The sequence below is a fragment of the Notechis scutatus genome, chromosome 1, assembly GCF_049901735.1.
Source record: "Notechis scutatus isolate UNSWTSFEM ecotype Mainland chromosome 1, rNotScu1.2, whole genome shotgun sequence".
Lineage (NCBI taxonomy): Eukaryota > Metazoa > Chordata > Lepidosauria > Squamata > Elapidae > Notechis > Notechis scutatus.
This window is the reverse complement of record NC_142009.1, coordinates 119,435,940-119,462,312: the sequence shown is the minus strand read 5'-3', so window position 1 is coordinate 119,462,312 and position 26,373 is coordinate 119,435,940. Positions and strand designations below refer to the sequence as shown.

Sequence of the window (26,373 nt, the reverse complement as noted above, 5' to 3'; positions counted from 1 at the left end):
GATTCCGCCATTAAACATCTGGCTGACATTAGGGCCATCCAACCTGTCCCATCCTCTCAACGAGGAAGAGGTTTTTATTCTCTCTTGTTCTTGGTGCCTAAACATTCAGGGGTTGGAGACCTATTTTAGATCTCAAGCGACTTAATCGCTTTGTCAGGCGCCAGAAGTTCAAGATGCAGACTCTACAGTCTATTTTACAGGGTATCAGGGAAGGGGACTGGCTCACGTCAGTTGACCTGTCGGAAGCATACCTCCATATTCCCATTCATCCCTCATACTCAAAGTATTTGAGATTCTGTTATAATAACCAACATTTCCAGTATGTGGCCCTCCTTTCGGCCTTGTTTCAGCCCCGAGGTCTTTCACGAAGGTGCTGGCAGCTCTGGCGGCCCATCTTAGACAAGTTCCCATCCGCATCCATTGTTACCTCGACGATATCCTTATCGTATCCCCTTCCCGACAGCAGGCCGAGAGGGATACTAGTGTTACCCTTTCAGTGCTACAAGATCACGGGTTTTTAGTGAATTGGGAGAAGAGCCAACTTAGCCCTTCCACCCGCATAGCTCACCTAGGAGCTGTAATTGACTCTGTTAAGGGTAAGGTCTTCCTCTCCCAGGAGAGGCTTCATAGTATTCATACTGCTATCCGGACTATCAGGCGAACTGGTAAAGCGTCCTTGCTCAGTTTATCCAAGCTTCTGGGGAAACTTGTTTCCTGCATTTCTATTATCCCATGGGCTCGTTTGCATTCCAGATCCTTGCAGTGGTTCCTTCTGCCGTACCAGCGCTCGGGAAGGAGCACATCAAGTCGAGTGGTAAGGATACCTCCAAGGGTTCTCTCATCCCTTCTTTGGTGGACTCGACCTTCTACCAACAGAGGTCATCTATTCAAGGAGCCCCAAAGGGTCACTCTTACGACAGACGCAAGCCTTTCCGGATGGGGGGGCCCATCTGCAGTCTCTGTCAGCCCAGGGAGTTTGGTCTCCTTCGGAACGACGACACAACATCAACTGGTTGGAGCTTCATGCGGTATACCTAGCCCTGCGAGCTTTCGCTCCTCAGGTGAGAAGGCACCACATTCTGGTCCTTACGGACAACACCACCACCAAAGCCCATATCAACCGTCAGGGAGGCACCCACTCCATCATCCTCATGAGAGAAGCCGAACGACTCTGTCGGTGGGCAGAGACGCATCTTTCCTCCATCAGGGCAGAGCACATTTCCGGGGTCTCCAACGTCCAGGCAGACTGGCTGAGCAGGGCCACGTTGGACCTAGCAGAGTGGCGCCTGCATCCGCGGTTGTTCAGGGAAGCAGCAGACAGGTTCGGGTCTCCTCTGGTAGACCTCTTTGCCTCGCCGCTCAACATGCAGACACCAAGGTTCTTCTCTCGGTTCCCTTCCCACGGGGCAGAGAACCACGACGCCCTGCGTTGCCCGTGGCCTCCCGGCCTCCTGTACGCCTTCCCTCCGCTTCCGCTGATCCCCAGGGTAATTCGGAAGTTGCTGTTCGAGAGGGCGGAGATCCTACTAGTGGCCCCATATTGGCCCAGGAGGCCGTGGTTTGCGGATCTTCACGGTCTATCGGTGGTTCCGCCGTGGAGGATCCCGCTGGACCAGATCTCCTGTCACAGGGACCTCTGCTTCATCCAGAACCACAGTGGCTGCAGCTAGCCGTCTGGAGGTTGAGCGGGAAACGATGATTGAAGAAGGCTTGTCTACCCAGGTCATAGATACCATTCTGGCTGCCAGGAGGCCTTCCACTACTCGAATTTATGATTCAACTTGGAACAGCTTCTGTAAGTGGTGCCGAAAATCCTCTGTCAATCCTCGCTCTCCTTCTATAGCACAAATTCTAGCCTTTTTACAGGATGGCCTAAATGAAGGTCTCTCTCCCAACACGTTGAGAAGACAGGTCGCGGCCCTCTCAACGGTGGTGGCTGGCGGCTCCTTCAGCTCTCTTTCCCACCACCCTCGCATTAAGGCCTTTTTAAAAGGGGCTTCTAATTTGCGCTCGCCAGTAGTGCATAGATATCCAACATGGGACCTTAACAAAGTTCTCCTGGCCTTGACTAGGCCTCCCTTTGAACCTCTCAGGGAGGTACCACTCCAGTTTCTCACCTTTAAGGTGGTCTTTCTTGTAGCGATCACCTCAGCTAGAAGGATATCTGAAATTGCAGCTCTATCCGTGAGGAAGGACTTGTGCATTTTTCATTCTGATCGAGTTGTCTTGAGACCAGACCCCTCCTTTTACCAAAAATCAATTCTGCTTTTCACAGGGCGCAGGAGTTGGTCCTACCTAATTTTTGTCCAAAGCCTCTGCATGATAGGGAGAGGCAATGGCACACCCTCGATGTTCGAAGGGCATTGCGTATTTACATATGTCGCACGCAATTCATCAGGAGATCGGAGTCCCTGTTTTTGTCATTTCAGCCTAAAACGCTGGGTCAAAGGTACCACCATCCACGGTAGGCCGGTGGATTAGGCGACCATTTCCAAGGCCTATTCAGTTCAAGCTCTTCCAATCCCCAGTGGGATAACGGCTCATTCCACCAGGAGCGCAGCTACATCAATAGCTTGGGCTACTCAAGCCTCGCTTCTTGACATTTGCCGGGCGGCCACTTGGGCCTCTCCGTCACCTTTCATACGCCACTATAAGATTGACACTTTCGCCCGGCTGAAGCGTCCTTTGGCAGGCGAGTCCTACAGCAAGTGGTTGGGGATCCTAAGGAGATTCCGATCCAGACGGAGTCCGCCCGTAGGACAAACATGCTTTGGTATGTCCCACTCTCTGGATGCTCGCAGCAGTTCTACGGAGAATGGGCGTTGGTTCTTACCTGATACGCCTCTTCTCGTGGAACTGCGAGAGCATCCAGCCCCACCCTTCTTGGTCCGTCTGGTAGGGAATTCTGTTTTTCGGCCAATGATCGTTATTGTATATACTTGAGTTGTTTACTAGTTCAGTTAGAGGATTGTGGTTGTCCTCTCGTCTTCGTGAAACTGGGAGAACGCATGGAGGAGCCACGTGGAGGAAGGAGGAGCGTTCTTCAATTATAACTCAGCCTGTGAGAAGGAAGGACTGAAGCACCTCCCACTCTCTGGATGCTCTACGCAGTTCCACGAGAAGAGGCGTATCAGGTAAGAACCAACGCCCATTTAATGTATATTTGTAAAAGGATACAATAATTGGTGTACTATATTCCTGAGGACATCATTTTTCTATTGGGTGCTAAAATGGCATATAATAAGCTGTCTATTTTTCAAGCATTTTGTGCAATAGTATTAATTTATTAAATTTATTGGCTACCCATCTTAGCATTGGATAACTCTGGGAAATTTACAATATTAAAAGGATAAAAATATACAAAATGGGTGTTGGTACCTACCTGATACGCCCGTTCTCGTCGAGCTGCGTAGAGCATCCAGATAGTGGGAGGTGCTCCAGTCTTCACTCTAACAGGCTGAGCTATAATTGAGGAACGCTCCTCCTCCTCCACGTGACTCCTCCATGCGTTCCCCCAGTTTTACGAAGACGAGAAGACAACAGCTATCCTCTCATGTCAACTATATTACAAGACTCAACTCTGAACTATATACATCATTGGCCGAAACAGGATTCCCCCCCCCCCAGACGGACCAATTAGGGTGGGGCTGGATGCTCTACGCAGCTCGACGAGAACGGGCGTATCAGGTAGGTACCAACGCCCATTCTCCGTGGAGCTGCTGCGAGCATCCAGATAGTGGGACATACCAAAGCCTGGCTTGTCCTACGGGAGGAACTCCGTCTGGTCCGGAATCACCTCTGGATCGTTTGCCACCTGTTGAAGGACTCGCCTGCCAAAGGAAGCCTCAGCTGAGGCGTAAACATCAATTTTATAGTGGCGTATGAATGGAGATGGAGACGCCCAGGTAGCTGCTCGACATATGTCCTGAATTGACGCCTGAGTAGCCCAGGCAGCCGAGGTGGCCGCACTCCTTGTAGAGTGAGCGGTAATGCCACTAGGGACAGGAAGAGCCTGTGCTATATAGGCCTTGGATATAGTAGCCCTAATCCAACGGCCAACAGTAGACGGGGAAACCTTGCAACCCAGCGTCTTTGGCTGAAAAGACAGGAATAAGGATTCTGATTTTCTGATTGATTGAGTACGGTAGATGTAAATACGAAGAGCCCTTCGCACATCAAGAGTGTGCCACTGCCTTTCCCTTTCTCGAGAAGGCTTGGGGCAAAAATTAGGTAGGATCAATTCCTGGGATCTGTGAAAGGCCGAGTTGATTTTAGGTATAAAGGCGGGGTCTGGTCTCAGGACCACCCGATCAGCGTGGAAGACGCATAAGTCCTTTCTCACAGATAGAGCTGCTATTTCAGATATCCTTCTTGCTGATGTTATCGCCACCAGGAACACCACTTTGAGTGTGAGGAACTGAAGTGGCGCCTCCCTGAGAGGCTCGAAGGGAGGTTTAGTTAATGCCATAAGAACTTTATTAAGATCCCAGGTAGGATATCTGTGGATCACCGGAGGGTGCAGATTGGAAGCCCCTCTATGCGAGGGTGGTGGGAGAGTGAGCCAGAAGAGCTGCTAGTGATCACCGTGGACAGGGCTGCGACCTGCCTTCTCAGAGTGTTGGGGAAAAGACCCCTATCTAGCCCGGCCTGTAGGAAGGCTAGGAGTTGGGCGATTGAAGGCGAGAGCGGATCCACGGACGACTTACGGCACCACTGACAAAAGATATTCCAGGTTGCGTCATAAATGCGAGTAGTCGAAGGCCGCCTTGCTGCCAAGATGGTATTGATGACCTGGGCCGACAAACCCTCATCCTTTAATCTTTCCCGCTCAACCTCCAGACGGCTAGCTGAAGCCACTGCGGGTCTGGATGCTGAAGAGGACCCTGGGACAGAGAGATCCTGTCGAGGGGGATCCTCCACGGTGGGGCCACTGATAGATTGCGAAGATCCGCAAACCACGGTCTCCTGGGCCAAAACGGGGCTATCAGGAGGACCTCCGCCTGTTCGAGGATCAATTTCTGAATCACCCTGGGTATCAGCGGGAGGGGTGGGAAGGCGTATAGAAGCCCGGTGGGCCAGGGGCAACGCAGGGCATCGTGGTTCTCTGCACCGTCGGCAGGATAACGAGAGAAGAACCTCGGTGTCTGGGCGTTGAGAGGAGATGCGAACAGGTCCACCACGGGCTGACCGAATCTCACTGCTGCCTCCCTGAACAAGGAGGGGTGCAGGCGCCATTCCGATTGGTCCAGCTTGGCCCTGCTTAGCCAGTCTGCTTGGACGTTCGAGACCCCCAAGATGTTCTCTGCCCTGATGGATAAGAGATGTCTTTCTGTCCATCGACAGATTCGCTCGGCCTCTCTCATGAGACGAATGGAATGAGTGCCCCCTTGACGGTTGATGTGGGCCTTGGTGGTAGTGTTGTCTGTTAAAACCAGAATGTGACGGCCTCGTACCTGAGGGAGGAAGGCACGTAGAGCCAGATATACTGCATGCAGCTCCAGCCAGTTGATGCTGCAGCGTCGCTCGGTTGTTGACCAAGTTCCCTGGGCTGAAAACGACTGCATGTGAGCTCCCCATCCGTAAAGGCTGGCGTCTGTTGTGAGAGTGACCCTGTGGGGCTCCTTGAAGAGATGGCCTCGGTTGGTAGACGGTCTTGTCCACCAGAGAAGCGAGGCGAGAACCCTTGGGGGGACCTTCACCACGAGACCACTGCAGGGATCTGGAATGTAAACGTGCCCAGGGAATAATTGATATACAGGAGACCAACTTTCCAAGCAGCTTGGATAGGTTTAGTAACGAAGCCCTTTTATTTTGCCTGATTGTCTTGGTAGCTTTTTGTATACTGGTGAATCTCCCTTGAACCGAATCAATTACAGCTTCTAGATGCGCTATACGGGTGGAAGGATTAAGCTGGCTCTTTTCCCAGTTAACGAGGAATCCGTGAGCCTGAAGCACTGAGAGGGTAATCTTAGTGTCACTCTCAGCCTGATGTCGGGTAGGAGACAGAATAAGGATATCGTCAAGGTAGCAGTGAATGCGAATAGGGAAGTGTCTAAGGTGCGCTGCCAGGGCCGCCAACACCTTGGTAAAGGTCCTCGGGGCCGAGGCAAGACCGAAAGGAAGGGCTACGTACTGGAAATGTTGATTGTTATAGCAAAATCTCAGATACTTGGAATACGAGGGGTGAATGGGTACATGGAGATAAGCCTCAGAGAGATCGATGGAAGTGAGCCAGTCTCCCTTCCTAGTACCCTGTAAGATAGACTGAAGTGTGTGCATCTTGAATTTGTGATGAACAACATAGCGATTGAGCCTCTTTAGATCTAAAATGGGTCTCCAACCCCGGAATGCTTCGGGACCTGAAAGAGGAGGGAATAAAACCCCCTCCCCGCTGTGACAAGGGTACAGGCTGGATGGCCTTGATATTGGAAAGATGAGTGATAGCGGCCGCCATGAGAGCCCGCTTAGTCGGGTTCCTGGAAAGGGGAGAAACCATAAAGTGCTCCGGAGGAGGCGATTGAAACTGAAGAGGGAGACCAAACCTTACAGTATCCCTAACCCAGGAATCAGACGTGGATAAGTCCCACTGGTCGGCAAAGTACTTAAGGCGACCGCCAATGGGATAAGAAGTTGAAGGGCTACCTGGGACGGCGGGGAGCTTTATTCCCAGCGCCCCGGAATGGTCTCCTGTAGGAGCCTCCCCTTCTATTTCTATCCCCCGAGTCGCTCCGGTCCTGATAGGCTGACCGGAACATCGGGGAGCCCTGATACCTGGGGGTGAAGGCCGGTGGAAAGGAAGATCGAAAGGAGCCCCTCCGAAAGGACTGAGACCCTCTAGACTCTTGCCTTCGAAAAAGAGATGGAAGGAACTTCTTATTCCGGCTCTCCATCAGCAACGGATCAAGTGTTAGGCCAAACAATTTTCCCCCTGACAAAGGAGCTGAGGCTAATTTGGCTTTGTTCTTGACATCGGCCTGCCAGTGCCGAAGCCATAGTAACCTACGTGCAGAGACGTGCGAGGAGATGGCCCTAGCGGAAAATTTTACGGAATGAAAAGTGGCATCGGCCGCGAACTCTGCTGCGGCCGTTAGTTTCGCAATGTCCTGATGTGCCCTAGTGTTTGAAGGGGGGACATGCTGTCTTAACTGTCTGAGCCACCTGATAGAAGCTCGGGTGAAGAATGATGCGGCTGTGGCCGACCGGATGGCCCAAGCATCTGACTGGTGCGTTCGCCGTAAAGCCATCTCAGCTCGCTTATCCTCCGGCTTCAGCGCTTCTAAAGCGTCAGTGGGGTTGGATGAGGATGCTAACCTCACTATTGGATCATCTACCTCCGGAGTGTTTAGCATGTTAGAAAACTCCGAATCGAGATTGATCAACCTCTTGTCTTGACTAAAGGGAGCAGGAGGGGGGCCCGCAGAGGCCCATTGTCTAGCGACCAAATCGGAAAAAATTGGGGGAGTTGGAACGACCTCGGTTTCGATGACTGGCTGTCTGAAAACTGAGTCTTCTGGTCCCCCCGGGATCGCCGGTGATGGTTCAGAAGGAGCCTGGGGAGTCAGGCCCGAGACATTCTTTGCCTTGAATAACAAGGACTTAAACAAGTGAGGCTTAAATAAGCCTACGAATACTGGCTGGTCAGGGGAAATGCCCTCGTCCTCGGACATCTCCCCTTCCATGGGGTCTACCTCGAAGAATGGTTCTGAATACTGGATCGACCCCCTGTCTGAACCTTCCTCTTCCCTGAAGGGTTCAAACCCCATTTCTTCCTCTTCCTGGCTCACCTCCCCTTCTAGGAAGGGGGCTTCCACTTGGGAAGGTACCTGACCGTGATGTGATGGCGGTCTGGAGAGAGATCTTCCGGACATCGACTCAACCTCGGGTGCCATCGTTTGGGATCCAGTTTTGGACAACTGTTGCATGCCCTCTGCTATTCCTTGTTTGATAGCCAGCTGCATCCACTCTCTAATGCTGTCCGGAATAATGGATGAGGATGGGTTTTCTGGATGCAAGCCTGCAGCGGTTGGTGTGAAAGTCGCTTCAGGCCGGGTGGTCTGGAGGCTTTGAGCGGGAGAACTGCGCCTAGAAACAGAAGGTTGTTCTGGCAAAGGAAGAGGGTGAGTAGAAGTAGAGGGGGTAGGGGGGGCTGGTGGTACAGACTGAGATTCCCTAGAGCAGTGATCCCCAACCTTTTTTATGCCGCGGCCCGGTACCGGCATCAGCTGGGCGCCGCCATCTTTTTTTGATGAAAAAGTGCTTCCGGTGACCTCACCGGAAGCACTTTTTCATAAAAAGATGGCGTGTGCGCTCGGTGAGCTTTTCCGGGTAGAAATGGCTTTCTACCCGGAAAAGCTCACCGGAAGCGCTGGCGCTTGGAAACGGCAGGCACCAGAGTGAGGGGGATGGGGGGGCGAAAGGGCCCTAAACCCCCCAATCTCCCCCTGAGGGGCAAAAATAAACGACCCCTTCTATATCCCAGACAATCCAAATGCGCAGGGACCGGAGGAAACAAGGAAAAAATCAAACCTGAACAATATTAATGAGAAATCCCAATTCGGCCAAGGAGCGAAGTGTTAAAGCTGCCTGTCTCTGCGAGGCTGAGCTAAAACTGGGGGAACGCATGGAGGAGGAGGAGCGTTCCTCAATTATAGCTCAGCCTGTTAGAGTGAAGACTGGAGCACCTCCCACTATCTGGATGCTCGCAGTAGCTCCACGGAGAACATATATACAATATGAAGAAAATTGGCTAAAAGATGGGAAGGGAGGCAGGGAAGGGAATAGGATGAGTAGGGGGGGTAAGTGGGATCTATTATTTATCTATATTTGTCATTTAAATTCAATTTAAATTTAAATTTAAATTCACATGGCAGAATGGGGAGATAAGAAAAATGCTTCTTGTATTCAGCTATTGGCTATCCAACTGACTTATCCACTCCCCTTCTAGCATTTAGTGGGTGGTGCTTGAATATGCCTCTTGAATTAAGGCAGCAATGGCACCTCAGGAGAGGTTGTGAAAGAATTATGCTAGAAATCGTAGAAGCAGGTTATTGTTGAAGCAATATGGAGAAAAAGAAGAAAGAGGGATGAGGCACATCAGAAGCACTGTCAAAAGTTGGATGGAGCTTTTCACTCCCTTTGTGTATGTAGGCTTCTGTGGCATTCCCAGACAAAGAAGGAACACCCTGATAGCGCTTCCACTTTGCCTGTGCAGTGTATTTTTTTTTAATTGTGACTTATGTATTTTTTTATTGTAACCTCTTCAGCCGTATGTTGTCTGCTAACCATTTCCTAAGAGCAGTGGTGGGATTCAATTTTTTTTACTACTGGTTCTGTGGGCGAGGCTTGGTGGGCATGGCCATGTGACTGGGTGGGTGTGGCTTTTTTTTTTTTTTTTTTGCTTTTTTGCTGCCCCCACCTATTTTTGGGAGCTTCCTAGCCTCAGAGGAGCCTCAGGGGGGCGTTTTTGCTCCCCAAAGGCTCCTCTGAGGCTCAGGAAGGAAAAAAACAGCATGGGATGTGCATGCAGCATCCCTCCAAGTTCCGTTTTGGGAGCTTCCTAGCCTCAGAGGAGCCTCTGGGGGGGCATTTCCCTAAGAGGTAATGAGATGTTTTAATTATTTATTTTTTTCAGACTGCAATAGGAACAGAATTCAGAAAAGAACTAATTACACTTCAGATTTCATTTACACCAATGAAAGTGGGGAATGTACTATAATGGGAATTTTAAGTACCACACTCTAGTAGATGTGATTGATGTCTATTCCTGTTCGTATTTCTGTTAAGTTTCTTCCTCATTCCATTTGAAGTCAAAGTACAAATAGTGTTCACAACTAATGCAGTAAGGAACATTCATTTTTACGGAGTCAGAAGCAACCCTTTGCCACAGTTAGTGAATTTATGATAAGGCTATACATGAACAGTATTTTTGCTAAATCCTGCAAGTATTTGTTTTCAATAAATTTCTGACTACTGAGTGGGAATATGGTGCACTCATTTTTGGAATGTTGTTATATTTGCTGGCTAACCTACTTTGAAATCATCATTGTGCTCTTCAACTTTATAGGACAGCACTGTATTTAAAATAAAAATATGAAGTAAACTACTACAGCAATATTAAAAAATAAATGAACTTGTGTATAAACATTGCCTAGCTTATCAATTTCACCATGAGAACACAATTTGAGTCTTCAGAACTTCATATGGATTTTTCATGGTCCCCCAGAATTCCTCCAGATGATAACACATACACACATTTCCTTTAGTAGTAAACAACATCAAGCAAAAGGAAAAAAAAAAAAAAACAGAAAAAGAGAGAAATACAGTATACATATCCACTTTCCATTGTGATATTTTCAATCAAAGCTTACTTATAATGCTTTTTAGTAAAATAAAAAGTGTAGATTAGAATACTAACCTTAGTTGGATCCATGCTATTTTTATTTTATACTCATGCTATTTTATGGAATGGTACAAACTATATAGAGACTGCCTTACAAGCCTGCATCCCACTATTAGGAAATACATACATTAAGTGCATCTGAACTGCATTTAAATTTAGTTTGGTTTTGTCTACTCCTTTCCCCCAGATTGAATGAACCTAAATTATACTGTGGATTGTTCATTATTAAAATTACTTTATTTTATATATAGATATATATTTATGAGTTTCTTGGAACCAGAACTGATCCTAACTTATTTCTTTTCAGCTTTGGATAAATCACAGTCCAAACGGGATGGAGGTTTTAAAAATAGCTGGAGCTATGATCATTCAGAAGAAAGTGAAGGAGATACAGAGAAAGAGTAAGGCTATTTACTCTCGGCTATTGAAAAATATATAGTAACAGAAGCCTTGAATAATAATTCATTAGTAATAATAAAATATTCTCGTTCTGATTTTCTTACACACAATTTAAATAAAGAGAAATTAGATTATTTTTATATACTATGCAGTACATTTTCAGTCTAATCTTTTTCAAAATATGCTGTTTTTTATTCCAAATATAGGTATAAATTAACATTTAACATTCCTAAAATTTATAATAGAGGTATGAATGAATTAAGGACTGTACTTAATTTAGATTTTAAAAATGACATTCCCATTTTAGAAATACTGCAGAAATAATATTTCCAATTGTTCATTTTGTGCCTTCTACATTTTATTTATGAATGTTTGAAAACTATAGACCAGGTAGAAACATCATCAAATGAATGCTATCTAAATTTACTGGAAAGGTGTTTTTTCCCTTTTTGCCTACACATACAATATAAATTAACAAATATTGCCATGGTTATAAAGTTTGAGATTCAATTAAGAAAGGCGTGATCAATTGAATTGTCTTAAAACCATAAGTTCATTTTCTGTAATTAGATTTATATGGGACTGAATTGCGTTTTATTTTTATTTTTTAAATTGTATTGATTTAGAATAGAGGAACAGATTAACACACTTTTCCTAATAAGTAGACTGGTGTGATAACAATTACTAATACTTTAAATGTTTAATAAAATAGACTAACAGTTTTGTTACTGGAAACCAAAGGGAGATAGTGGCATCTTCAGGGAAATTGTAGTTGTAGGTACCAAAACTTAACCAGATGAATTGTGTGTTTGTTTGTGCACGTGCAATCATTTGAAAAGTCATGATTAAAGCTATTCCCATGTGATGAAGCTCTGCTCTTTTATATGTGAAATACATGTAAAAAAAAGGGGGGGGGGCTTTTATTCTCATGGTCATGGCTGCCATTTTGATGTTTTTTTGCCATTCTCTGCAGATGCCCTTGACTTTCTTTGCCAAAACCCTTGAAAGGCTCAGGCTACTCAATAGTCATGAAATGTTTACTGCTTGTCTGTGTTTCTGCATATTTAGGGAGCGGAGCAATATGTAAAATTCTCCAGATGAGCTGTTCAGAGCATCCATTGAATGATTGGGATGATAGGCTGGGAGGTTGAGAGGACGCTCCTCCTCCATGGGACTCCTCCCTAGCATCCCCAGTTTTTGGTCAGCCTTCGTGGATAGAGGCAGCTTAATTTCCTTTCCCTTGGCCGGAACAGCAAAGGCTTCAAAAAAGAGACAAAAAAAGGTTTGCTTTTAAACTCTAAACAAATCCTTTAAGGCTTTTAGTTTCAATGAGTCAAGCAGCTCCCTACAGCATATAACTTGAGCCGAGGAAGCTCACCATAGCCCCCAGGGCGATCGGAGGCAATAACGCCTCAGCCGCATGGCTAACAACTCACATTTCTTAGCCTGTACCATTAGGACCTTTTCAAGCCGAGCTGCTGCGATCGCCACCGCCCGCGCTCGATGGGAGCAGCTCCATTTTAAAAGGGTCCGAGGCTTCTCTCTCTCCCCTGGGAACACTGTCTGAGGTGGGGGCATCAACGGCCATCTGCCCCACCGTGCCTTTTTATTCAGGGGGAACTCTGCAGTATTGACTCCCCACAAGGCGCGCAATTGCTGCTGAGCCGATTTAACTCATTACGCGCCTAAAGAGATAACGGCCGGCACCATTGCAGACTCACTATCCGCATGGTAGTGATCTTCATTTTATTTCTGGAACTGTGAGAGGCTTTTCTTCCCCCAAGCAGGGGCTCCTTCCTGGAACCCAGGGGAAATCACCCTAATGTATGTATGTATGTATGTATGTATGTATGTATGTATGTATGTATGTATGTATATAGATATTCAGATATAATTATTTTATTTTGGACCCTTATTCATTAAGGAGGAAACTGTTGGCTTATGCCCTCACAGAATTAAACAGCAGCACCACAGCGAGCACCAAGGCCTGTGTCCGCCTGTGCAGGAAGCTGTTGCAGGCCTACATCTTTTTTTTTTTTTTTTTTATAAAAGTTTTATTGATTTTAACAACAAATAAAAACACATAAAACATAAAACATAACATAAGAACATCATCATTCTTCATAAATTTACAGACAGTGTATCGGTTGGTTTATCACTCCTTTTTGTGCATCTATTTCATAGTCATCATAATAATTATGTTACATAATAACTCATATTATCAATCAACAATTATATATCCTAATATCCTTATTAAACAATCATTTGACTATAATTTAACTAATTCATGCTTAAGCGAGATAACTATAATTTAGTTAATTTATAACAAATCGTAAAATCATACCAAATCTATCTTAATATAATATTCTAAAAATATTATCAAAACCAAAATATATATATATATTCTATTATTATATTGTTTTATCTAACCATTGATAAAAAAGATCCCAAACTTCATAGAATTGTTTATCTTCTTGTTCTCTAATTTCAAATGTCAATCTACTCATTTCAGCACATTCCAATATTTTCTTGATAATTTCTTCCTCTAATGGTATTTTCTCACTCTTCCAATTTCTAGCAAATACAATCCTAGCCGCTGTTAACACATTTACAATCAAATACTTTAAGTTTTTATCAAATGTATCAGGTAAGATTCCCAATAGAAAAATCTCTGGTTTCAAATCTATATGTTTTTTTGTCATTTCTTCCAACCATATGCGAATTCTAGTCCAGTATTTCCTGGCCTCCTCACAAGTCCACCACATATGGTAATATGAGCCAGGGATCTGATGACATTTCCAACACTTTTCGGATTTATTCTTGAACATTCTTGCTATTCTTGTCGGGGGAAAATGCCACCTGTAAAACATCTTATACAAATTTTCTTTATATGCTACTGACATTGTCATTTTATAATTTTGAGACCACAATTTTTGCCATTTTTCTAAATCAATCCCATATCCAAAGTTCTTCCCCCAAACAATCATTGTTTCTTTGACTTGTTCTTCCTCTAATTTAATTTCCAACAAATAACTATATAGTTTTTTAATCACTTTTTCATCAGCACCTGTCAAAATCCCATCTAAATCAGTCAATTTATCATAAAATCCTTCTGTTTTAGAATCTTTAAGATACCTTGAGTGTATTTGCGCATATGAAAACCAATTCATCTTTATATCTTGTTCTTCTAGCTTTTGCATCGTTTTAAGTTCACCCTTTTCATCCAGTATTTCCCCATATCTAACTGTTTGTTCCTTCTTATAAATTATAGGATAGGAAAAAGCTTCAATAGTTGATAACCAAACTGGAATTTTCAAATAACATTGTTTCTTAATTTTCTCCCAATTCAACCATAACGATTCCCGTATATAGTGCCTTCTGAAATAACCCTGCGATTTAGTTCCCTTATACCATAAAAAGCATGCCAACCCAATAATAAATCATGTCCTTCCAATGCCAGTAATCTAGACTTTCTTAACGTTATCCATTCTTTAACCCACATTAAATTTGCAGCTTGATAATACAACTCCCAATTAGGAAGGCCAAATCCTCCTCTAATTCTAGCATCCTGTAAAAGTTTTAGTTTTATTCTCGCTTTCTTACCTTGCCATATATACTTCAACACCATTTTATTTAATTCATCAAAATAGTCTTTACCAAGCCTAATTGGTATTGTTTGAAACAAATATAAAATTCTGGGTAAAATATTCATTTTAATTATTGAGATTCTACCTATCAAAGATAATTGTAGATTTTCCCATTTTTTCAAGTCAGATGCTATCTGCTGTTTAAGTTTAATATAATTATTCTCTTTCAGTGTAGTACATCTTGACGTCAAAATTATCCCCAAGTATTTAACTTTATTCGTAACTTGAATTTTCAATAAGTCTGCCAACTCTTCTCTTTGCCTTAATAACATATTTTTGTCAGAATCTTTGTTTTGTCTTTATTTATTTTCAAGCCAGCCATCTCACCATACGTCTCTATCTTTTCCAGTAGTTTTAAAGCTGTCTCTAGAGGGTCTTCCAGAATAAAGACCAAATCGTCCGCAAAGGCTTGCAATTTAAATTCCTCCTTTTTAACTTTCATTCCTTTTATATTTGTATCCTCTCTAATATTTCTATTTAATACTTCCAAAGTCAATACAAATAACAAAGGGGATAGTGGACATCCTTGTCTTGTGCCTTTTTAATATTGATAGAGTCTGTAAATTCTCCATCTATCATCACTTTTGCTGTTTGCTTATAATATATAGCTTCTATTGCTTGAATAAATTTTCTAGCAAAACCCATCTGTTCCAATAATAATAACATAAATCTCCAATTCACATTATCAAATGCCTTTTGAGCATCTAAAAATATCAAAGCCATTTGCTTTTCAGGGTGTGCCTCATAATATTCCAAAGTGTCCAAAATTACTCTCATGTTGTCTTTAATTTGTCTCTTTGGTAGAAATCCATTCTGATCAGAATGAATAAAATTATTTAAGTATTTTTTTAAGCCTTTCTGCCAAAATTGAAGCAAATATTTTATAATCTGCATTCAATAAAGAAATAGGTCTATAATTCTTAATTTGTGATGGGTCAGTCCCTTCTTTTGGAATAAGCGTAATATAAGCTTCTGACCATGTTTTAGGTATTTTCTTATTTATCATAACTTCATTCATAATTTCTAACATTGAAATGCTCAATGATTCTTGTAATGTTTTATAAAATTCTGCCGGAAACCATCTGGTCCTGGTGCTTTCCCCTTATTCTGTCTATTAAGTGCTTCAGTTAATTCCATCATTGTTATAGGATTTTCCAACATTTTCCCAGTTTCATCAGATATCTTGGGTAGGTTGGCATTTTGTAAATACTGTTTAATTTTCCCCTCATCAAAATCCTCCTGCTTATATAATTGCGCATAAAAATCTCGAATAATTCTCTTTTTCTCCTTATTACCATGACAGACTAGACCCTGTTCATCCATTAACTGTGGTATTCTCCTTGATTCTTTCTCTTTTCTCAGTTTGTATGCTAACCATCTACCTGGCCTGTTTGCATCCTCAAAATAGTTCTGTTTAGCACTTCTAATTTTTTGCGCCAATTCTTCTTTCTCTGTTTGATCCATTTTATGTTTAATTATATCCATTTTAAATTTAATATCTTTTTCTGTGGCATTCTCTGTAATTCTTTTTCCAATTTTTTATAATCATCTTCTAAAGTTTTAATCATTTGCCTCTTTCTAATATTTTTTTTCTTTGTGTATTCCATTATCAATCCTCTTGCATATGCCTTCATTGTGTCCCAAACATTCTGTATTGAAGTATCTTCTTTTCTGTTTTCATTAAAAAAGAAGGCCAGTTCTTTTTCCATCCACTGTGTAAAATCTTTTTCCTTTAAAATAGTATTATTTAATGTCCATCTAGATCTTCTTTTTTGTCCTTTCCATTTAATTGTCATTGGGTTATGATCTGCCCATGTACTTGTTTCAATATTTATTTCTTGAATATTAGATAATAATTCTGTTGACGTCCACATCATATCTATTCTGGACCATGATGAATGTCTATTCGAATAGAAAGTATATTGTTGAGTTTTAGTATTTCTTTCTCTCCATATATCTTTTAGATTTAATTCCTCTATCATTTCAAAAAAAGATTTAGGGAGGATCTTCCTATTTTGTCGTGTTATTTTTGCTGTGTAGTCCAATTCATTGTCTACAATTCCATTAAAATCTCCCATTATAAATATATTAGCGTAGTCCAATTCAATTATTTTCATATGTAATTTTTATAGAATCTTTTTGTTTATCATTGGAGCATAGATTGCAACCAAAAGTATCTTTGTATTGTTATCCATTATTTCAACCATTAGTACTCTTCCATCTTCATCAGTATAAATCAATTTTGCTGAAATGGTTTCTTTAATATACAATACCACTCCTCTTTTCTTACACTGGGCCAAAGAAGTAAAAATTTTCCCTATTTTTGGTCGCACCAATAATTGTTGATGTTGTTTTTTAATGTGTACTTCTTGTAAGCAAATTATATCAAATTTTAATTTCTCTATTTTATGAAAAGTTTTCCTTCTTTTAGTAGCTGAATTCAGTCCATTTATATTCAAAGAAATCAATTTTTTTTCCTCCATAGTTATGATTTATATTTAGGTCTAACGGCTCTCGTTGATCTTACTTCACGTTGTTCTTTAGTCTCCACTTGTCCACCTACTGCGCCTTCTTCTTTTCCCATCTCTATTTGGTCCTCTTGAAATTCAGTTAAGGTAGTCTCTTCTTCTATCTCTGTTTCTCTTCTTTTAAAAAATTCCTTATAAAACGATTCTGCTTCATCAATTGAGCCAATTCTGTATCTCTGTTCTTTCCATGTAACCATTAATCCTTCTGGAATCAACCATCTGTAATTCACCTCCTTTTCCAATAATACTTTAGTCAGGAAACGATATTCTCTCCTCATCTCTCTAATTTTTCTGGGTACTTGTTTTAAAACCCCAATCTCTTTATCTCCATATTTCAATGTCTTCTCTCTTGCCGCTTGTAATATCTGTGTTCTGATAGATTTTTTAGTAAATCTAACATGAACTTCTCTTGGTAACTTATTCCTCGATGCATATCTTGTAAAAAACTCGGTATATCTCATCTATTCCATCCATCATTTTTTCCTCTGTTATTTCCAAAAGCTCCAGCCAAGATTTCTATCATTACTGCAGCAAGATCTTGTCCTTTTTCTTCCTCTATATTTTGAAATCTGAGGTAATATTCTGATCTATCCATCTCCCACTTCACCATCTCATTCTTGTTTTGTTCAAGCGTTGTCACTCTGTCATCAATATTTCCAATTTTCTCATCTCTTTGATTGTCTTTCTCTTCTAGTTTTTGCAATTTCTCATCTCTTTGATTGTCTTTCTCTTCCATTTTTTGCAGTCTCTCATCATACTTCGCCATCATCTGTTGGATATTTTCAATTTTTTGTTCAATACTCCCCATCCTTTGTTCAATACTCATTTTAAGTTCTTGAATTCCTTGCATAACCGTCGTTAGATCCGTTTGTCCTTTATCTTGCTTCGCCATTGTTGAAATATTCTGAGGCTTTCCCTTTAGAGAAAAAAAAAATGAAAAATAATAATAATAGTAATAAGCAAAAGTGTACAAATATTACAAAATACTATAGGGTTAAGGAGGAGGGATAAAAGCTAACAACAAGTAAAGCAAAAATCACACTGCGTTTTATTTAAACATCCAAGGCTCTTATTATGGCTTCTCCACAGGTTTCAAAGCCAAGCTTCAAACATTCAGTTGATTGTAGAAATCCCAAAGAGACACCTGTGAAAACATTCTCCAGAGTTCCTCTCTCTATCTTATCAACTCAGTGTCCTTGGGAGAGAGTTTCTCACAGTTCTCTCAACTTCAAGTAAAGTATTTTCAAGCCTCTAGTTGGCAGTGTTGCAGAGTTACAAAGTTTCTCAACTCCACTCCCCCTTCTTCCTCCCCCCCCAAAAAAACCAATAGAAAAAGAAAATATGTATATATATATGTGTATATTTAAAAAAAGAAAAAAATTACTAAAGGAAGCCTCTATTAAAAATATAAACAGTCAAAAAGGAAAGGTAATTATAGAAAAAAACAAAAAAACAAAACCAGTCTGGTTACAATTACTAATCACAATAGAAGTTCGCTAGAAAAAAAAAAAAGTAAAAAGCCAAGCCTCATTTTGACATCTCCTAAAAAATCGCCACTAAGTCCATCTTATCAAATTCTGTCAAAAATCTTACAGATTCCTTCTTCTTCTAGGGTGTCCTTATCCCAAATAAAAATAAATAAATCTCACCAGCCGATACACTTTCTCTTTCTTTCTTCTCTTCCTTTCGGAGCTGTCCCTGCTTCAGCAGCTTAATGGCTGCCTCTCCGCCGATGGTAAAGGGGCTTCTTCTGGATCCACCAGGGACTTGCGGTGTCCCTGTGATCAACAGAACGCGCCCCTTACTATCACCGTCTCTACGGGACGGTTTAGGTCCGTTGGGACCGACCAGGGGCGAAGATATCAGCTGTAATTTCGGAGCCCCGAAATTACAGCTGTAACGCGGCGACGTGGCTCCGCCTTCTCCCAGGCCTACATCTTATTTCAACAATTCTTCCTTTCTAGGCCTATGAGGTGTTCCAAATTTGGCTAATTCAGAAATAATAATATTAATAACAAAATAATACGATAATAATAGGAACAAGAATAAGAATACAATATTCTTACATAAGATTATACAAAACTGGGGAGCATTGTTTTAGGGTTCTCTGGCCATTGCTGGTTCAGGCCCCTGGGCATGCCAACCGCCCAATGTTTCAGCCTCATTAACAGTAAAATCTAATAGGCGGTCACAATGGCAAGCAGCAGTAGCTCAAGAGCCATGTCAAATTCTCCAAACAAATTGAAGCATTCTAAGGGTACCTCCTAAGCAGCATAAAAAGATGCTAACAAGCTCCATAGGGTACTAGAAAAGCACATGAAGAAGTTCATGTGGGAGGCTGAAGAAAGCTATCAAACCTCATATCCCACCAGGCCTACTTCGGCTACAATCCCTCTCTGCAACCACCCCTGGATCTGTCTGTGTAATCCAGACGCAGTGCAGCTGCACAAGATCAGGTAGCCCATCTAGATTAGTACAAGTGACACGAAGGGCCTCTGTGGCCACATTGCTCCAACAGCGGCCGGATTCCGTCAAGATACCGGAAAAGATCCCCGCATAGATGAGACCATGGATGGAATTAACGATACGCCAAGGTATCGCTGCGGGGGTGCAGCATACTGCTCTGGCCAACAACAGAGCGCTCCTTCCGATTGGAATTCCCTATGAATCCAGTCACTAAGCAGGACAGAGCATCTTTACCCTCAGGTTTCTCTCCACAGGAGATTCTGTAGTTTCAGATATACCCCCGCAGGGTATATAGAAGGAGCAAGGGCTGTTGATCGGGTGGAGCCAGAGGACACAGAGTTCTCCTGCTCAAATTCTCAAATTCTAGTTAGATTCGCATCGGCTCACAATAAAATGTGGTGGTTGATGCTACATCTTGACGACTAAAACAATGCCGACGTCATTTTGTTTATAAGAATTCCATGGAATTATCTATTGAGAGGCTACTTCCCCTCACAAGGATCTCTCCATGAGGGTCCACGGGACATTTACGCTGATTGGGGACCTCTTTCTGAGGTTGAATATCGGGCTTCATTTTTAAGTTGGCAGCCCTCACAGAATATAGCAGCACAGTAACAGTGAGTGCCAAGGCCTGTGTCTGCCTGGGCAGGAAGCTGTTGAAGGCCAGTGACTGCAGGATCACCCAGTTGCAATATAGGTCCTGAAAGGTGTTCTCTATTTGGCTTCACAATTTGATTCCATATTCAGTCATCTAATTATGAGTTTGGTAACAGCACAACAATTTATGTTAGTAGCTGTGCACAGATATAACAAAAATATTATCAATAATAACATTAAGGATATTAATATGAATAACAATATAATAATAACAAATTGAATTTACCAAAAAAAGGGGGGGGGGATCAAATATCAAGAGGATTCCTTGCCTCTGTTCACAGCAGGCCTCTGGACCAGTCAACGGTCCATTAATATCACATACATATATAGGTATATAGATATCTCACCTTGTGGGCTTTAGGTCAGAATCTACAAGGACAACCAAAAATACCCACAGAGGACAATAAACCAACTCAAAGTAGGTCAAAATGTCCCAGAGAGACCTCTAAGGCTGCAGAAAAGGATGCCAAGAGATGCCAAAATGCCTTAGATAAGCATATTATTTAAAAAAATGCATGAGGGAGGTTGAACAGAAGTCTCAGTCCTCTTCCCCAGCCAGGGCGGTCCCAGTTCCAGAGTGCTCCTTCGGTAGCACATATACTAACATTGGAACGATACAGAGAAGATTAGCATGGCCCCTGCGCAAGGATGACACGCAAATTCATGAAGCGTTCCATATTTCACCTTGCCTCCATCCCTGGATCTCTCAATGCCATCCAGGAGAGCCTCAGAGGGACAGGTTCAACCCAGGCCTTCAGCAACGCTACTTGCCTGACAGACAGTTGCGGGACCACACTAGAATACCTCCTCCCAGAGGATATCCCTGACAAATTGAAGGCCTGGAGGGACATGGCGACTTGAAGGGGCATCGCAGCCGGGGTACAGCAGAAGTTGATGGCTAGGCAGCCTCCACAATCTGACCTTGATTCTCTCTTGAGTCATTTACTATGCAGAACGGACCTTCATTACCAAGAGGTACCTCCTTCAGAGGAGTATTATATAATCCAGTTACACATTCACATGATGTACAGGATCAGGGAGAACTAGAGACCAGATGGAACAGGTTGAGGAAGGGTCTACTTACAACAGTGACCAAAATCTGTCAGAGGTAGATCACCTAAAAAAGGGGGACATGTCAGACATTGAAGGCATTAAGCCAGACCAACCGACCTTTGGGTCTGTTTTGCCCTCAGACTCTTTTCAAGTCTCTGTTGTTTCAAGGCAAAAACTACTGCCCATCTTGATATTCCATTCCCCTCGCCCAACAATCATTACTGTAAGGGGGGGTCAGACAATTTAATCTTCTCCCACACCAATAATGTAAGAGGAAGTCATAACTGTCCCACAGAGGTTCTCGGACCTCGTCCAGAAACAAAGGGTCTCTTCAGTGGTGTATTCCCCTCTTACAGGATATGATAGAAAAATTTTAATTTGGTTTTCTGATTTCTCATCACCATGGTAGTAGATAAAGCAATGGCAGTTATCGTCATCCTCTGCAATTCCAACTGAAGCGGAAGAGGCTCTCAAGTTAAAAGATATACAGGGTCGAGTTGTCTCCATGTAGGGCATGTCAATCTGATGTGGGGGCCATAAGAGCGGCATTGGCCACATCCTTTTTTTTTTTTTTTTTACTAGATTGTCTCTCAGGTAACTCTGGCATCTGAGGGAGATTATCTCAAATTCCAATATCAGGGCGCACAAGGATGCCGTAAAGCTCATAGAGGCTGCAAAATTTTCTGCGGATGCTAAATTCAACTCTATTCAATTATCTGCTCAAGCCAGGGCATCTCAGGTTACTGCTCACCTACTGCTATGGCTCAGACATTGGCAAGCAGTTATCACACAAATAATGGAAGCTTACTTCCTCCCCAATATCAGGAGATAATTTGGTTGGTGCTGCCCTTGACCCATTTCTGATAGAGACAAGAAGCAGAAATAAGTTCCTGTCTTCATAAACCCCAAAATAGTCCTTCCCAGCTTTTTGGAGGGTTTCCTTTGTTCGCTCTACCAGGGACCTTTCTCTCCAGAACCTTTGCATTACTCTCCAGGGATCCTGTTAAAGGGAGCATGATATTGTTTATTTATTGGAGATCTAGGCAACCCGACTTATGGCACCGGATCAGCAGGGGCAATTTTAGTTTTAAAACTACTTAATTGGTCGCTAGTTTATAGGAGGCTTAAGATGAGTATACTGAACTCCATACTTCTGAGCTTCAGAAGGGGCGACTTTCTACCCTCCATTGACTTAATGGAGGCCTATCCCCACATTCCAATTAGATCCTCACATTGCAAACCTCTTAGTTTTTGTTATAACACTCAACATTTTGAATACGTTGCACTGTCCTTCGGGTTGTCATCTGCCCAAGGTTCTTACGAAGGTTCTGACAGTTCTGGCTGTCCATCTCAGGTGAACACCTGTTAGACGGCAGTGTTACTTAGATGACATTTTGTTATTATCTTGTTCATATAAACAGGCAAAAGGGGAGGCCTTAGCATCGGTCATCACCTGGAGAGATTTGCAGTCCATTTCTCATCACCCACCTATATGCAAGCTTCTTGCGTGGGGCTACAAACTTACGGCCTCCTGTAGTGAATTGATATTACACGTGGGACCTTAACAAGGTCCTTACCACACTCAAGAAAACTCCGTTTGACCCCCTGTAGACCATGAGTCTCCATTTCTAACGTACAAGGTGGTTCTCTTGGTTGCCATTACATCGGCTAGTCTCATCTTGGATCTAGTAGCCTTGTCAGTTAGACAGGAACTCTGTATTTTTCACACAAACAGAGTGGTTCTTAGTCCAGATCCATCTTTCACCCATAGATAAATTTGGGTTTCCACAGACCATAGGAACCGATACTCTCGTATGTTTGTCTGAGACCGACATAAAATCTGGCACAACAATGGCACAGTCTAGATGTAAGGCGAGCTCTCTGCATATATTTCAACTGCACGTGTGTTAGGAAATGGACGTTTTCTTTTCAACCACCCACCATTGGGTGCAAGACCTCTTCTTCAATGATCAGTAGGTGGCTGAGAGCACAATTACTAAGTCCTACGAGACACAGTCTCTTCCTGTACCCAGGGGCATCACTGCTCATTCGACCTGGAACGCTGCGATGTTGACAACATGGGCCACAAGCGCCAATAGAGGAAATTTACAAGGTGACAACATGGGCCTCACCATCGCCTTTTATTTAGAAACTATTAGAATGATGTCTTCACCTCTGTGAAGGCTGCCTTTGACAGGAGAGTGTTACAAAGGGTCCATAGGGACCAAGAAAAAGGGGAATCCGAACCAGACTGAAGCCCTCCCATAGGACAAGCCAAGCTTTGGTATGCCCAATCAATGGATGCTCTGAACAGCTCATCTGGAGAAGGGGCGTTGGTACTTACCTGACACTCCCTTTCTCTGTGAGCTGTGATCCCCACCCTTATTCGTTTGGTGGGATGCTATTCCGGCCAAGTATTAGAAAGGGTGAAGGAGAAGAAATACTTCATCATTTTGACTTTGTCAAAACGGGGGACGCTAGGGAGGAGTCCCATGGAAGAGGAGGAGCATCCTCTCAATTAAAGCCGAGCCTATCAGATGAGTGACAGAAGCATCATCCCAATCAATCAGTGGATGCTCTTCACAGCTCACAGAGGAAGGACCTGTCACCACGCCCTTCACAACACAATAAACTATGATTTACTTTTTCAATATTAATAGCATTATAGGGACAGCATCTTTTGAACTCTATTATACAGGTAGTCCTTGGTTAAGAACTGGAATTGGGACTGGAATTTCTGTTGCTTAGCATTGCAGGTGTGAAGGGTGACATCATGTGACCACATTGCTTACAAATGGCAATTCTGACTGTCCCCATTGCTATCATTAAACGAGGATTGCAAATTATTAAGTGAGAACATCCTCAGGACTTCCTGACAACTTCTAGCAAGCAAAGTCAATGAGGAAGCCACAGGAAGTTGCAAGTTTTGAGCAGCTTGCAAATAGACCAGTGGGCAGATAAGCGGCTGCCCCTGGTTAGGGAAAACTTAGCTGGACAGCGCTGGCGGTGCTAAGTGACAGGGTGCTCTGGTGCCCAAATAAATCTTTGCCATCTTCTGCTCTGATGACAAGCACTGCCTGGTGCTTTGTGAGGCAGCTGCTGACTGAGCATGGCCTTCCTGAGGCCTTGTAATATAGGTAGTCCTTGACTTACGACCACAATTGAGCCCAGGTTCTGTTGCTAAGTAAGACAGTTGTTAAATGAATCTTGTCCATTTTACAACCTTTCTTGCCATAGTTGTTAAGCGAACCACCGCCATTTTTAAGTTAGTAACACGGTTGTAAGGTGAATCTAGCTTCCCCATTGACTTTGCATGTCAGAAATTCGCAAAAGATGATCCCATTACCCCAGGACAATATAACTGTCATAAATATGAAACAATTACCAAGCATTTGAACTTTGATCATCTGACTATGAGGATGCTGCATTAGACATAAGTGTGAAAAAAGAATCATGTCACTTTTTCAGTGCTGTTGTAACTTTGAACTGTCACTGAATGAATGGTTGTAAGTTGAGGACTACCTATACCTTATGATTATGAGACAGATGTGTGGCAAGGAGCCACCTTATGAAAGGCCAGGCCAGGTGCACCTTGTCAGTACCAGGAAGAAGATGACAGTGGTAGTGGCTAAAAGAGAAGAGAATGGGGGTGGGGTGTTTGAGTTGAATAGCACCCTGAGATTGTAAATGCAGAATTTTAATCATGTGAGTGCAGAGCTGCTGCTGCTGTGGCCTTAATTTTAAGCTCCAGGCATAACTTCAAATAGTCATTAAGCAAGGACTACCTGTATAGCATATTTGATGGCAATGCATTTTATGGTTTTTCAAAATATTCTGTATTTACTTAAATGCAAATTATTAACTGCTACCTGAGGAACTGTCTCAGCCCAAAGGGTTTGGCCAGCCGCACATTTTCCGATAGAAGGGACATGCTGCAGATTCTTTCTGTCATGGAATTCTGTCTGGTGGAGTTCAGAGAACAGCCTTTTCTGCCATGGTTCCTGTCCTCTGGGCATTGTGCTCCTGTGATCATGGAACTTTGATTTTTGTTATTAATTCCTGTACTAATTACTCTATATTTTTTCTTTAATATAATAAAATGCTGCTGTCATACCCCTGCAAAAAAAAATCGGGATCAATGCCAATCTCACCAATCTTTTAGATCCCCTATTTTTTAAAAAAATGATTTGGGTTTCACAAAGCAATCCTTTGTTTTTAAAACCATGTATTTGCAACTAAATTCAACAGTATTCAGCTAAACATATATCTACACTATATATACATGCAGTGTTTGTATACATACGTACATGCATACATATCCCTGCATGCCTTTGGGTAGCTTGTACTTTAAAAGCAAGAACAGTAAAAAAAAAATCAAGAAACAGATTATAGAAAAGAAAAAAAACCTAAGCCTAGCAACATTTCTACAGATAGTCCTCCATAACTACAATTGGGATTGGAATCTCAGTCATTGACTGAGATGGGCATTAATGAGACGGCCGTGTGACTGCTTTGCTCAGTCCCAGCACTCTCAGTTGCAGTTGATAAGTGATGATCTCTGGGGTTGTTAAGTGGATGGAGCAAAAGAGTTGCCTGCTTAAGTATTTTAGCTCCATGTGAAATTAAAATTCTCTTATCAGGCAACTCTTTCACTCTCAAACTTTCTATAACTCACTGAAGAGTCTTCACCTCTTGTTGGTTCCCTCCACTTGCAACCTTCCCTGACAGCTTTTCAATTGACTTTGGAATTTGATTTTAGAATTTCGGAATTGGTTTTGGCATCTTGAATTGTCTACATAAGCCCTTTAGCAACCTGTGCAGGTCACAAAGTCACATGACACAACATGTCCCTCACTACCTACGTTGCTGTAGTCTGGACCTCTTATAGCCTCCAATTGCACTTCAAGATTGCACATAGCAGTCACAAGGTGCATGTCAAACAGTCATAACTGTGAACTGGCTGCCAAGCACCTAAAATGAGGTCACGTGACCATTGTGAGGGGACATTTTATTATGGCCAGAATTGCTTTGTGGGCCACAAGCATCCTTTCTGAGGCTGTTGTAACAGTTGCTGATGGCCGGTCGTAAGTCAAGGACTACATGTGCTGAACTTCAGCAGGTACCCTATGTCTACCTGGAAGAACAGTTTGATGTTCCAGAAACATTTGGAACATCATTAAGGTGGTAACCATACTGATTTATGGGGGAAATAATAATATATAGG

At 42.7% G+C, this 26,373-nt stretch overlaps 1 protein-coding gene and 1 non-coding gene across 5 annotated transcripts in view; both read left to right on the top strand.

The window, feature by feature from the left end:
* SENP6 (SUMO specific peptidase 6) overlaps positions 1–26,373 on the top strand; it is a 100,951-nt gene that overhangs the window by 14,792 nt on the left and 59,786 nt on the right. For all 4 annotated transcript variants that reach the window (XM_087944488.1, XM_087944493.1, XM_087944480.1 and 1 more), the window contains exon 2: positions 10,707–10,800. In XM_087944488.1, the coding sequence (XP_087800614.1) occupies positions 10,707–10,800 (94 nt within the window). The remainder of the gene's footprint in view (positions 1–10,706; positions 10,801–26,373) is intronic.
* On the top strand, positions 20,674–20,779 carry LOC113410647 (U6 spliceosomal RNA). The gene has a single exon (XR_003370692.1). It is a non-coding gene; the product is annotated as a U6 spliceosomal RNA (small nuclear RNA).